Source organism: Suncus etruscus, chromosome 3, assembly GCF_024139225.1.
Source record: "Suncus etruscus isolate mSunEtr1 chromosome 3, mSunEtr1.pri.cur, whole genome shotgun sequence".
Classification (NCBI taxonomy): domain Eukaryota; kingdom Metazoa; phylum Chordata; class Mammalia; order Eulipotyphla; family Soricidae; genus Suncus; species Suncus etruscus.
Window position 1 is genome coordinate 70576687 of NC_064850.1, and position 13735 is coordinate 70590421.

Here is a 13735-nt window from a genome sequence, read left to right on the forward strand (position 1 = left end):
ACATCTTAATAGGGGGAAAGCATTGGGAAAATAAAATAGAAAGCTTTATGGGAAAAATAGTAGTACCGTGGGTGTGGTGTGCCAACAGACATTTGAAGAAGAGATGTGAAAGGTACAGGCTTGTAAACTGATGTTACTTCAGTTAAGAAATAAAAATGTATAGATTTAATATTGGTGAGGAATTTTGAAATAAAATATTTGATAGTGCTGGATATCAAAGAGGGTAAGGCATTTGCCTTGCACACAGCTGACCTGAGTTTGATCCCTAGCATTCCATATGGTTTCCTGAGCCTATTAGGAGGAATTTCTGAGCCCAGAGCCAGGTGTAATCTTTGAGCTCACTCAGTGCGACCCAAAAACAAACAAACAGAAAAAGGAAAAAAATTCATAGTGTTGAGCAAGAACAAGAAAGTTCTTTACAAAACCATTTAATGGTTCTTGTTCTAGCCACTTTATTCAGTTTTGAATAGATCAAGAACAATAGATCAAGAAATTAGAAACAATCATTGTTGACCCTTATCATCAACATAGTTAGAAAAAAGCAAAAAAGGAATTCTCATTTACTGCGGGCGAGACTTTTATTTAGTTCAGCCCCTATAGAAAATGGTATGGAGATTTCTCAGAAAAGAATAGAGGTTTCCTATTACCCAGCTTTTCTGCTTCTAGGAATTTCTCCCCCAAACACAAAAACATTAATTCAAAAAGATACATGCAAAACTGTGTTCATTGTAATGCTTAATATAATAGTCAGGATATGGAAACAATTCAAATTCTTAGCAGCAAGTCAGCAAAAGATTTCTTGCTTAAACTGAAAAACAGAAACAAAAATAAAAACAAAAAAGCACACACATGTGATTATGAACACCAGGCCAATGAGTTGATTGTGGTCTTTGGTTCACTAATTGATAATTTTTGAATCACATTACACAGCACTATTGTTCACTCTTTTGCTGGGCCTGAGATAATTGTTCTCTCCTCACAAACATTATAGATATAACAAACAGGAGAAAAACTATATTAATTAAAAGAATAAAGAATTTATTGCCATCTTCAGAAGTTCATCTTATAGGTGGGTTTTTTTGATGGTGACCTGGAGACACAGATTTATTTTCCCTGAAAATATTTCGCCCCTTTTCTATATTGGTTCCATCCTCAGATTGTTTTCAAATGGCTGCGGCAATCTCTGACCTCTTCCAGCTACATGACATTTTCTTTTTTCTTTTTTTTTTTTGTGTGGTTTTTGGGTCACACCCGGCAGTGCTCAGGGGTTACTCTGGCTCCATGCTCAGAAATTGCTCTGGCAGGCACGGGGGACCATATGGGACGCTGGGATTCGAACCGATGAAACCTCTTGCACTGAAAGGCAACGCCTTACCTCCATGCTATCTCTCCAGCCCCTACATGACATTTTCTAAAGGGATGATAAAGTATCTTCAGTTGCCAGAACATAATCATCTCAGAAGCCCAGTTAGTTGCTTCTGTTATAGCATCTAAATTCAATTATGCCTTCTTTTCTGAACTAATGAGGAAAAAGGGGGTGGGATTACCCTTTTATCATTCTAGAATCCTATAGTTAGGGGCAAATTACAGTTTCTTTGGATTTAGTCATAAGTCTTTTCTGTATCTATATGAGTATGTGCAAGTGATATGTACAAGCACACATAGGCATGCACTGAAAAATGTATCTGTATTTTAGGAAAGAGAAAGGATTCGTTACTGCTGAGAAATTGATTTATTTAGTTTTGTTTTGATGTTGGGTTTTGAGCCCAACCTGATGGTGCTTCTCAGGGTTTACACATGTCTCTGCATTCAAGTATTTCACACAACTAGTAACTCTAATTTCAAAGAAAAACTCCTTTACATAATAAGAAACATATATTTCATCATGGCACTTATGTCTGTTTAAGGCTATAAAATTGGAAAGGATGGAAATAAACTTGCCTCCTTTTTCGAACATTGGAGTGAAGAAGAAGCTGGGATATTCTTGAAAGTAGGATAGTTTGTGGGTAACACACTTACGATCCTTTACACCCTTGTGTTATTCATCCAGAAAACTAGATGAAGAGTTGTTGGAAAAGTGGACAGAGAAGTTATAGGGGAGCACCTAACCTTTCATACATTGAAGCTTCTGGGATAACAAAATTCTAAATATTGAAACCAAACATAGCAGCATCAGTTTAATTCAGAGCATCTTAAACTCTCCGTGGTTAGAGACCAGTACCTGTATTTTTGGTTCCCATAATGTATACAGACCTATATACTATAAATAAGTTATTGTTTTTAGGGGGGCTCATAATTGGTGTTCATGTGGTCTGGGCTCACTCCCTGCAATACTCAAGTCATATGGCCCACATGATTCAATACCGGCTTGTGGATGTGGTTCAAACAAGAAAATTCTTGTTTAGCCAACATTGGTACCTTGTGGTTATGAGGGTAGGAAACATGCAATACCAAGGGTGGAACCAGTGTTCCCCGAGCATACAGGCGCATTTCCCTGACCACTATGCTATATTCTGGGCTCAAAATATTCCTAATTCTTGAACGTGTTGTAAGAAAGCCAGAATGAAATATTCAACTTTCTGCAAGGTTACACATACTGCACCTTCACCCAGCATTGGTTAGCACATTAAAACACACTACAGTTAAAAATTCACAATATCTTTGCATACTGTTTGTAAAAAATATCAAATTATAGTGGCACTGAAAACTATATTGCGATAGCATTGGGGCACAAATTTAAGTATGTGCAAGTGAACAAAATCCTCATTCAACCTCTTATTAATATGCAAACTCATATTAGAGACAGTCTTTTTCAGGTACACGACTCATACCATCTTATAGGCTCCATTTGTAAGGTTCTGTTAATATGTTTTTTTTTTTCTGTGTCTAAGATGCTTTTCTTTATGTTAATAAAGCATAACTTAGTTAGAAGCTGAGAAGAATTATATTAGCAATTTTTCTTTAAAATTTTTTTTTAATTATTTTATTTTATTTTTTTGGTTTTTGGGTCACACCCCGCAGTGCTCAGGGGTTTACTCCTGGCTGTTCTGCTCAGAAATAACTCCTGGCAGGCACGGAGACCATATGGAACACACGGGATTCGAAACCAACCACCTTTGGTCCTGGATCGGCTGCTTGCAAGGCAAACGCCGCTGTGCTATCTCTCCAGGCCCAATTTTTTTTTTTTTATTTTTAATTATGAGAACAATGATGCAAAGAGGAGAAGGTAAAGTTACAGTGGAAGGACAATCGCCCATAAACAGAGTTCTCAAAAGAAATCCCCTTGCTGATGCCTAAATATTGAACTTACAGTCAAAGAACATTAAGAAAAATAAGGCAGAACCCATGTTACAATTACTTTGTCCACAAGTCCCCCGATTGTAGTACATTATAACATTTCTTAGCAGTACACAAAGCAATCTAAAGCCATGAGATTTATGTGACTCCTTAAATATTGAAGGCATAGTATTTTTTTTAATATTTTCATGCACATGCATATTAGTTTAAGTTAACATCAAAAGTTTAAGTTTTTTTTTAAGGGTTAGAGTCAAAAGAACACAGTAAAAACGGTGTTAGAGTGGCAAATATTGTTTGCATAGGCCCACCAAAATATGGATGACATGGAAAGGAAAAGCCTTGGTCTAAATACAAGGAGACCCTACCCCTGAAGTTTCCTGGCATAAGACCAATTCTAGGCTCCAGGCAAACTAGTTTATTCAATCCAAGTCACTGTCTGTATTGCCAATACAGTTTTATTTTTCATGCAGTCTCTATTGTTGGCATCAGGTTTCTGTAGTAAAGATCCTGGAATCTGCACATCCTACATTGAAGTCAGGCTGGTGTGGAGTATCCTCTAGTTTCACCTCACAATTAAGGGGCAATACAGAAAACCCTGTCCCGTAAGCAGGTCATTGTTGTTGTTAAGTCTTCTCAGTGTTAAGGGAAGTCTCTTTTGAGTAGGTCAATGTCAGAGCAGCGGTAGGGTCTTCCCTGGTAGAGGACTGCCTCCAGGTGATGTTATAGACAACCTTGGATGTTTTGTAGATGTCTTCCCTAGATCAGGGGTGGATGGAGAATGCCCATTCTTCTGAGGCCTGTGCTAGGTCTTTATGTCAATGTTCAGGGTGTAAGTGTTCCATTGCACTCCAAGATTTGTGTGTTCCAATCTCTATTAGATAAGAACTTATTTGTATGTATAGTATTCTCCCGTTTTAATGTGCCTATGCAAACAAGAAAGAAAGCCACGTGGGATATCAGAGTATATGGGGGCGTAAAAACACGTCCAACAATACACATGAGTTGGTTCAAACATAAGCATTAAACTGAGGGACTCTTTCACCAAGTTCTTTATTGAACAGTTCACAAAGAGAAGAAAAGAAAAAAAAGTGGGGGGGGGGAGAATCATCACTGTATAAGAAAATATTCAGCAAGAGTTATAGTCATCAAAGTAAACACACATAAAATGCTGAAAACACATACGTGTCCTTTTTATACCTTTTGGAATAGTTGGGTGTGTGTGTGTGTGTTAAATCCGGGCACTACTTGGTCTGTGACTTAGGACTCTACAGTACTTAAGTTAAAAAGGGTAAATGTGTAGTAATGATGATAGGTGGTGAGAGAGTTAAAGAGAAAAATGATTTTTATAGGTGTGTGCGAAAGGGCAGAGTAAAAATGGACATTCTGCATACATAAAAACATAGTTCAATGATAGTGAGTACTATTAATGGATCTTGTGCGCGCAGGGGCTAGCACAATATAGACTGGTAAGAGATTGCTAGTGACTGCTTCAAGAAGCTGGGAGGCTAAGGAGCCCAGTGGGGAATGGGGGAAAGCCTACGGTACCTTCAAGCTCCTCCAAGGGACCCACCTCGCTGGCTTGCCCAGGCATGTGGCCCGGGAAAGCCCTGGAGATCTGGAACAAGGCGGTAGAGGAGTGCTGGGGTCACCCAAGTCCCGCACCCCCCACCCCCCCCCCAGGCCTGGTTAAGAAGGCCTCTGGCATGGCGGAGCCTGCCGAACCCTGCCGAACCCTATGCTGCTAGAGACTCCTGGCTCCCAGGAAGGAAAGAGATCCTTCAAGAAGCTGGGAGGCCGGAAGTTCAGGGCCCCCACCCAGCCCCTCCCTAAGGAGCCGAGTGGGGAAGGGGGGAAAGCTAGGGTACCTTCAAGCTTCGCCAATATTAGCAATTTTTCCATTTTGTATTTTTGAAATTGTTTATTCTGAGCAGATGATTAAATAATTCTCAAGAGAAAATGGGCTCCACTTCCCGCTCTGAACCCACACTCAGCCTCTTGGGAGTAGTTACATTTTTGCATTTTCCAATGTTGGAAATCATGAATTCTCAAACTTGAAAGAGCATACAAATAACTGGGGCATCTTCCTAAAATTCATTAAGTTTGGAGTGATCCTTGAGTTTGTATTTCCAAAAAACTTTCTCACAGATGATGCTGGTATTGCTGATCTAGGGTGATACTTTGGGGACGGAAATCAAAAATCTGCCTGTTGACCCAGAACCATGAGCACTGTCCTCACTTGCTTTAGAAGCCACATTTTAGTCACATTTGTGTATTCTAGTCCCCACAATGTCTGCAGTGGCACTTTATTATTTCCAGAACCTTTGCTATTATGAAAAGACATTACTAGAAAGTGCATTTGGTTTGCTGTATATTTCATCATTAAAAAAGAAAAAAACAAATATGAAACACTTTCTTGTGCTTTTGAACATAACTTTAGGGCAAAATGCTATCATGCAGTAGTCTTTACATATAACCAAGATCTACTTAATTCCATGCCTTTACAAAACATTACTTTGGCACACATGGTCCCCCCTTCTATCCCTCCTTCTGTGAATTGAATTTGGTGTACCATTCATAAAAGGTTAGTGCTCTTGATCTAGCTGCATTCCTTGCCAATACAGTTATCACTTCTCTTATTCATCTCCTAATGGTGGAGAACCAGTATTGTAAATTCTACTATGAAAAATTTGACAATCCAATCTAAAAATTATGAAGTCACATATTAGATTTAGTTTATGTAATACTGCAACAGCAATCTTTGTAAGCCAAATGAATAGCACAGGAAAGAAACGAAGTCCACTAATTATAATTTGTGTTTGCTTTTAGTTGTGATAGAGTTTGTCATTCATGTCTTCTGGACTGAAAACAATGGTAGAAATTTGAAAACAAAAAATGACTTTAGAAAACAATCTTCACATCATAATATGTGCTTGTAGACTCCAAACCTTTCCTCCACATGATACATTCCAGATCAACAAGTGCCTTTTTCTAATAATTTTCCAACTTTTGGGGGTGGTTGTGGTCACACCCAGTGATGCTCAGGGTTTACTCTTGGCTATGTGCTCAGAAATCGCTCCTGCCTTAGGGGACCATATGCGACCCTGGGGATCAAACTGAGCTCTTACTGCCTGCAAGGCAAATGCCATACCGCTGCATTATCATTCCAGTCCCAAACTTTCCAACTTTTTAGTAGATTTTTTGAGGGGAGGTATTACATTTGGTTATGGTCTCCTGGAGTCCAACCTCAAGTGAATGGGCCTGAAGAGGTCAGTCTCAACCACTGAGTGCTGCCAGGTTGACTCAGATATCAAAAAATAAAAACGAAAACCAAAAATAAAACCAACCCCGCCCAAAAAAAAAAAACTCAAGAAAACAAGACAGAAGAGAGAACAACATGAGGCCAGGGGCTTCCTGCCTTGGGACTGAGACCCCTGACTGCCCTTCAAGTACAATATTTATTGTTCAGGACTAATCAACATGGGAGGAAGGGCAGGTCTTAACAGTCAAATTCCAATCTAATGCTAAGTAAGCCTAAGTGAGTCTTTACATCTCAACAAGGGGGTGTGTATGAAAGAGGAAGCTAATGTCAAGTTTCTGTATTATCTTCCTCCTGGAGAAGTAGCAGAACAAAGCAGTGAATACATGGCATTCCTGAGGGTGCTGGCATTCTGGTAATTTAGAAATAAGAACACTTAGGTCACCTTTTTCTGCCCCCTCTCCTCAGACTATCAACTCTAGTTAAACTTATTTATTTCTTGGATGTCTTCATATGTGACAGTGGTCAGGGGTCACTCCTGGCTCTACACTCAGCAATCACTCCTGGTGGGCTCAGGGGACCAACCATATAGGACAATGGGATCAATTGTGGGTCAGCTGTTTGCAAGGCAAGCGCCCTACCCACTGTACAATTGCTCTAACCAATATAGTAGTTTCTTATGAAAAGATAATTATGTCACATAAATCAAACTTATCTTAGAAAATTATTTTCAGTGGACTAGAATAGTTAATTTAATGTCTCTAATTTACTCATTTATTTTTATAGGTTACCTTACATCCATTTATAAAACATTCCATTGATCTTTGATTAAAGTAGAAATTTATCTAGTCATATATTTTTATGAGAGCTTGGAAGGGTTTTTTGCTATTAAGAGAGCTTTGTTTGAGTGACATATTATTTATATTTGATTGATTCGGAATATTAAAAGGAAATATAGCCTAAAGTAGAAATCATCTAGTCTGATCAACTCCCTTTACCAACATGGAAACAGTTTGTCCAAAGTCACACAGATCTGAAACCAATCTTGGGCTCCCCAGTGTCTGACAGTGCTTATCTTGTAGGTGTAGGAATGTGATCCAGTGACTGTGGGACTGAGGCAGCAGGCTCTCCACTTCTTCTAGTGGGAGCCAGGGTGTTCCCTCTGATACCATTCATTGCATTTCCATGCAACCTGGATGTTGTATTTGAGCAGAATCACCCATTCTCTAGGGAGAGAATCTGCCATACCAGTTTCTACAGCCAGGTATGCTAGTCAAGTCATACTTAATTCTGTACAAGTTTCATGATATTGGACAAGTCACTGAGCACCTTAACCTCCTCATGTATTCATTGTAGAGTACTCAGGTACTCTACACTTTCTTGTAGAATTGTTGTGAGCACTAAACTGATAGGTAATTATTAGAGCAATTATGTGATTACTTTTCATTTGCAAAGTTTGCATCTCCTGCATCAGTACTTAATTATGAAATCACTTTTCTAAATCATGATTAGCTAACAAAATGAATTACAACAGAATAAAAGAAAATATATTAAAATGCATAGTATCTATGTATGATTTTGTTAAGTGTTTCTTTGTTTTTTCTTTTTGATACTGTGTGTGTGTAAAATGATTGACATTGTAAAGTGCATATCTTACTATGGTTTGTAAAAGGGGCAAAGGATAAGATATTTGGAAGTCCTTGTTCTAGGGACTGAAATAAATGAAACTCCTTTAGTATAAACTTCCTCAGATTGAATGAGCAAGGCATATTTTAGGCATGAATGCACTAGGTTAGCTCTGATTGAAACTTCATTGTGCTTCATTGCAGAGGGAGACAAAAGGGCAGTTTCTCATTGATCACATCTGCAACTACTACAGCTTGCTGGAGAAGGACTACTTTGGCATTCGTTTTGTGGATCCAGAGAAGCAGCGGGTAAGTGATAGACTCTGCCTAGATGTACAGGGGGATGACTCAGCTGGGAGGGGTGCTGAAGTACTTTTCAGAGACCATGCAATGCGTTTTTGTTCTCATGGTTATTGGCTACAATAAATAGATCAACTCTGTGAATGTCTGAGTGATAGGACCTGGCCCTGTCTTTACTGCACTGAAGTGGAATTAGAGAAGGAGATCCTATTTCAGGTTCTTTCAGAAAGCTGCTACCACTAGGCTGGAGAGACAATGGACAGTATTCCCATGTTTTCTGAATTCAAATTTGCCAAAGCATCTCAAACAGTGGCTACCAAAGAATCTTATTATAGAGAACAAACCCTGTTCCCACACCACGATCTCTGACTATATAGAAAAAAATTATTGGTACAAAGTGAAGGGGTGGGTGGTATAACTTTTAAATGGGTTAGGTTCCTTTTGAGGTGGTAGATATATTTCAGTTTTATGTGTGGTAGTTGTACTTTTAAAGTACTCAGTACCTCTGACATGTACACCTTAAAACTGAACACTTTGCTATATGATTTGGGAATCTAAGAAGAAAAAAAAGTTTTTAACAGATAAAGCACTAAAATGTTGTGAATATGGTTCCTGAGGCACCACTAAATTTGACATCCCCCAATTATATTCCCCTCTTGCATGCCCTTATCCTTCCTGGCTTTAGTTGGTATGTATGTACGAGTGAGCAGGGAAGTTTTTGCTTTTGGGTAGGTAAACCAGCCTACAAGCCTGATTGTGTTCAGCCATGGCATATGCTAGATCCCTGGCCCTGTGCATCTTTCACATCCAGCAAGTCTCTATAGAGTCCATCTTGGCTGCCATTCCCTATGGTTCCCATTGAGGTAAAACTCATGCCTTCTCTCATCCTTGCTTTTACTCTGCTATAGTCAAGCAAGGTTGCTTATTATGAAAGAGCCCTTGAGGGTGACTCTTTCAAGGTGGGGAAACATTTACCATGTTATATTTGCTATTCATCTTACCAGTATCTCTAGACCTTCCTATGCCCCCAACCCCTAACCCCATCTGCACTCAACTTTGTATTAATTGATGTTATGCAAGGAAAGGCACAAAGTGCTTTTGTCAGGACAGAGGATATTTGAGGGGTAGGTCAAGTTTTTTTCAAAAAATGGAGAATGTTGCTTAGCTCAGGAAACTTTGGTTTTCTGTAGCACTTGCAGGAACTCTTCAATGAGCCTGAGTGAAAGGAAGGTTAGCAGGGCACTAGAAGTCTGTAGGGCTGACATGATCTCTGGAAAGATTCATTTGACATTTCCCTCTGAACTGCAGCACTTTCCAGAACTTGCTTGCCGTGGCCCTTATTTTATATTTCCTAAATTCTTGGAGCCAGTAGTATTTTTCTTTCTTTTCTTTTCCCCCAGTGTTTGTGTCATTCCCAGTGATGTTCAGTACTTTCTCCTGAATACAGGCTCATGGATTAGTCCTATTGGAGTTCTGAAGACCTTATGTGGTGCTAGGGACTGAACCCAGGCTGGTCAGGTGTAAGGCAAATAATGCTCTACCCACTGTTCTGCCAGAAACACTTTTCCTTTTAAACACATTCTGTTGATAATATCAATCAATGCAGCTATCCTAGCTCTCATCTTCTGTATTGGGGATCATGACATGGACATTCATTGATGTTAATTATTAGGCCTATGAATATATTACTGCTGAATGGGAAAAAAAAGCTGTTTCAAAGACATTGTCACTTCCACAAGGCCCTACTGCTAGTAAGTGATGGGGCATTTGAATTTAGGTTTATATCATGGAGTTCCTATGGTCCAAAAGGACAGTAAAGTATATTAGTCATCTAATCATCACTGCAAATAGCTTATTTCCTTTAAAATTCTGTTATTTTTACTTTTATTTATTTGTTTGTTTGTTTTTTTGGTTTGGGTCACACCCAGTGGTGCTCAGGTGTTACTTCTGTCTCTATGCTCAGAAATTGCTCCTGGCAGGTTCAGGGGACCAGGTGGGATGCTGGGAATTGAACCAGGGTCCATCCTGCAAGACAAACTTCCTACCGCTGTGCTCTTTGGCCTCTCTTCAAAATTCTTAATAGCTAACCTGCAGAAATAATCATAGCTGCCATTAATTAGGCATCTGTTAGGTACAAGGAATTTTATTCAGATGGTCTCTAGTCTTCCCCCCAAATCCTTCAAGGTAAGGGGACTCCGTAGCTGTCCAAATGCTGCAAGGCTAACAAATGTTGGATGGATGGGATATGAACCTTTGAAACATAGCCTAGAATAGACATCTGTTGTTTTTATGTAAAGTTTTAATTTGTGATCTATACACTCTTGATCATAGTTGCTCTATGCAGCTATTCTAGGAGAAAGTCACTACAATGAATAACTAAATTTAATGGACAAATTAAATGGAGTTTGTGCTCCAACAAAAGCATTTTTTTTTTTTTTTGTGGTTTTTGGGTCACACCCGGCAGTGCTCAGGGGTTATTTCTGGCTTCAGGCTCAGAAATTGCTCCTGGCAGGCACAGGGGACCATATGGGACGCTGGGATTCGAACTGATGACCTCCTGCATGAAAGGCAAACACCTTACCTCCATGCTATCTCTCCGGCCCCAACAAAAACATTTTTATAAACATTATTCACCAAAGCTAGCTCACCTTTGACTTAAAAAAGAACTTGACACCTCAAAATATATAAACTTTTTCATTTCTGTTTATCTTCTCATTGGAGAGATAGTGAAGTTCTAAAAATTGAAATAGAGATGCTAACATGAATTCATTAAAATATAGATTTAGAAACATATATATTTATTATTCGTGCATGTTCACCACACTTACACTTTTAAGTTCTGTTCAATTATAAAGGTCTAGAAACAATGATGCTATATCAAGTGCTCAGACTATGATTTTAGTGTCCACTCTCCACTGCAGGAATGGCTTCTTGAAAAAAAGAATGACTTATTTTAGGACTGGGATAGAAAAGTCACAGTTTTGATTCTGGGGCATCTTGTGGAGGCAGAAAGTTAGCTTGTGCTCAGTAAATTAAAGGAATAGGAAAGGTACATAATCAACTTAGAAAATTTCAAAGGCAAGTAGCCCAACAATAATACCAAATATCAGTGTTGAATTATAATTCATAGGCTAAGATATTAACCCTAAAGTTATGCTGGGTGTGGCCCCCCAAAACAAAACAAAACAAAACAAAAAGTTCATATTGTGTTAATGTTGATTTCTTTACTATAATAATCATACCATGGTTTTATTAAAAGGATTACTTATATTGGAGAAAGATATATTAGGTCTAATATAGCTTTGGCAACTTTTGCTGTAATTTTTAAATAATAAAAGGAAATATTTAGGTTTATATACTTCATTTTTCTTTATATTTTACTTGATTTAGTTGTGCTTTAGTGTTCAGATTTGGGTAATAGAATAGTGGGAAAATGGGGGTCATCCCAAATTAAAACTTTTTATGATACACCCACTGATTTCTTAAAGAACTGCCTGAAAAGTCTTTTTTCTCATTACATCATACATCTGCCATACAACTATCATAGATTTTTTTTTTATTCTAAGGCTAGAACATGAGCATAAGTCTCCAAGGGGGTTGTGGAATGGTGGCTGCATGAAACTGTATAGTTTTGCAGAAAATTTATGACCAAGTTATTGAGAATCTTTAAATATGTACTGATTATTAAAAGTTATAACAGTATCTGCATGTAGGGTTGTTAAGGAAATAAGATAATATATGTGAATACTTAATCAATGCTACAAATGATTAACATGTAATACATATTGATATTGTACTATGTTATTTTTATTACTAATTGCCGTTATTCAGTTGTTATGTATTATGTAGATCTTGGTGAGGCAAGCTGTATATAAACACAACCACTCATGATTATGATTAGCAAATGTATAACATAAATATATTTATTACAATATCTTTAACAGGCAGCATGGTCATTATTATGATAACTGGGGAAAGATGGGGGAAAGTGAGTCTTAGATAATTAAAAACAGGAACAGTAACTTGCTGATATATTTTTTTTAGCAGAAATTGTCATTTTTGTTTGTTTTGCTTTTGGGCTACACCTAACAGTGTTCAGGATCTATATCTAGCTCTATGTGCAGATATCACTCTTGGTGTGCTCAAAGGACAATATGGAGTGCCTGGGAACAAATTCAGGTCATTCTGCCCATCACTTTGCCCTTTTTTCCTTCTTTCTTATTTTTTTTTAATTTAGGCACTATTTTATAATGATGTTACAAATTGGTAATTTATAAAGTTGCTAGTAATTTAATAAATTGTTAATTTATAAAGTATTCAAACACCATTCTCACCATAAATGTCAGCACCCCTCTACCATTTCCCTAAGCTTCTTTCCCACCCCCTATACACTTTGACAGTACTTTATGCTATTGTTTGGGTCCAATGCTTTTAGGAGTGTTGGTTCTAGCTTTTCTTTGTTTTTAACTAGCTTATCTATAATTCCTTAAATGGAAAATAAAATCAAGTTTTATTTGGATATAAAACTAACCAAAAAATCAGGTTATTTATTTAGAAAAACTAAAGTGGAGCTTACCTCTGCTTTGGGAGTTGGTGGTTTGCCTACAACTCTTCACAACTTGATTTACGGTAAACCATTGTGGAATATTAAATATTTAGCACTATTACATTTGGAACACCATATGCTTGACAAGATGTTTCATGCCCCATATGCTCCCAAAATGGTGAGGACTGAGTCAGTAAATGATGACTATCTTTTGCTATTTTAATGGCAAGAACCCAGGATTTCCATTAGTTTTAAAATTTTATGTACAGAAGGATAGATTAAGTATTGGTCAATAAAACTCATCCAGTTTCCAGTACATATGTCATCTGACGAACCATTAAATGTCTAAAATGAGAGATAAGTATTAGTCCTCTTATTTTATTGATAGAAAAAGCTTATGGAACTTTAAATTTAGAAGTCTTAAAATAAATAATTCTAGACAGGGACAGAGATATAGTATAATGGGTAAAGCCCTTGCCTTGCACATAACTGGCTAACTTTAGGTTTCATTCCTGTCAATCTTGGGTTCCCCCAAGTCAATTAGGAGTGATTTCTGAGCATAGTGTAGTAAGTCAGCCCTTAGGATGGGCTTGGATGATAGATGGATGGTGATCGAGGGACCTTCTCTGCCATCCCAGGCCACATGGCTCTGCAACCCCCTTCAGCTGGCGGTATCTGGGTCCAGAAGAGGCGGGCAGAAATCTCACTCAC

At 38.0% G+C, this 13735-nt stretch overlaps 1 protein-coding gene across 1 annotated transcript in view; it reads left to right on the forward strand.

Moving 5' to 3' along the window:
• The window catches only part of FRMD3 (FERM domain containing 3), a 261219-nt gene that overhangs the window by 145694 nt on the left and 101790 nt on the right, over window positions 1–13735 (forward strand). The window contains exon 2 of the mRNA XM_049770634.1: window positions 8383–8487. Within this exon, the coding sequence (XP_049626591.1) occupies window positions 8383–8487 (105 nt within the window). The remainder of the gene's footprint in view (window positions 1–8382; window positions 8488–13735) is intronic.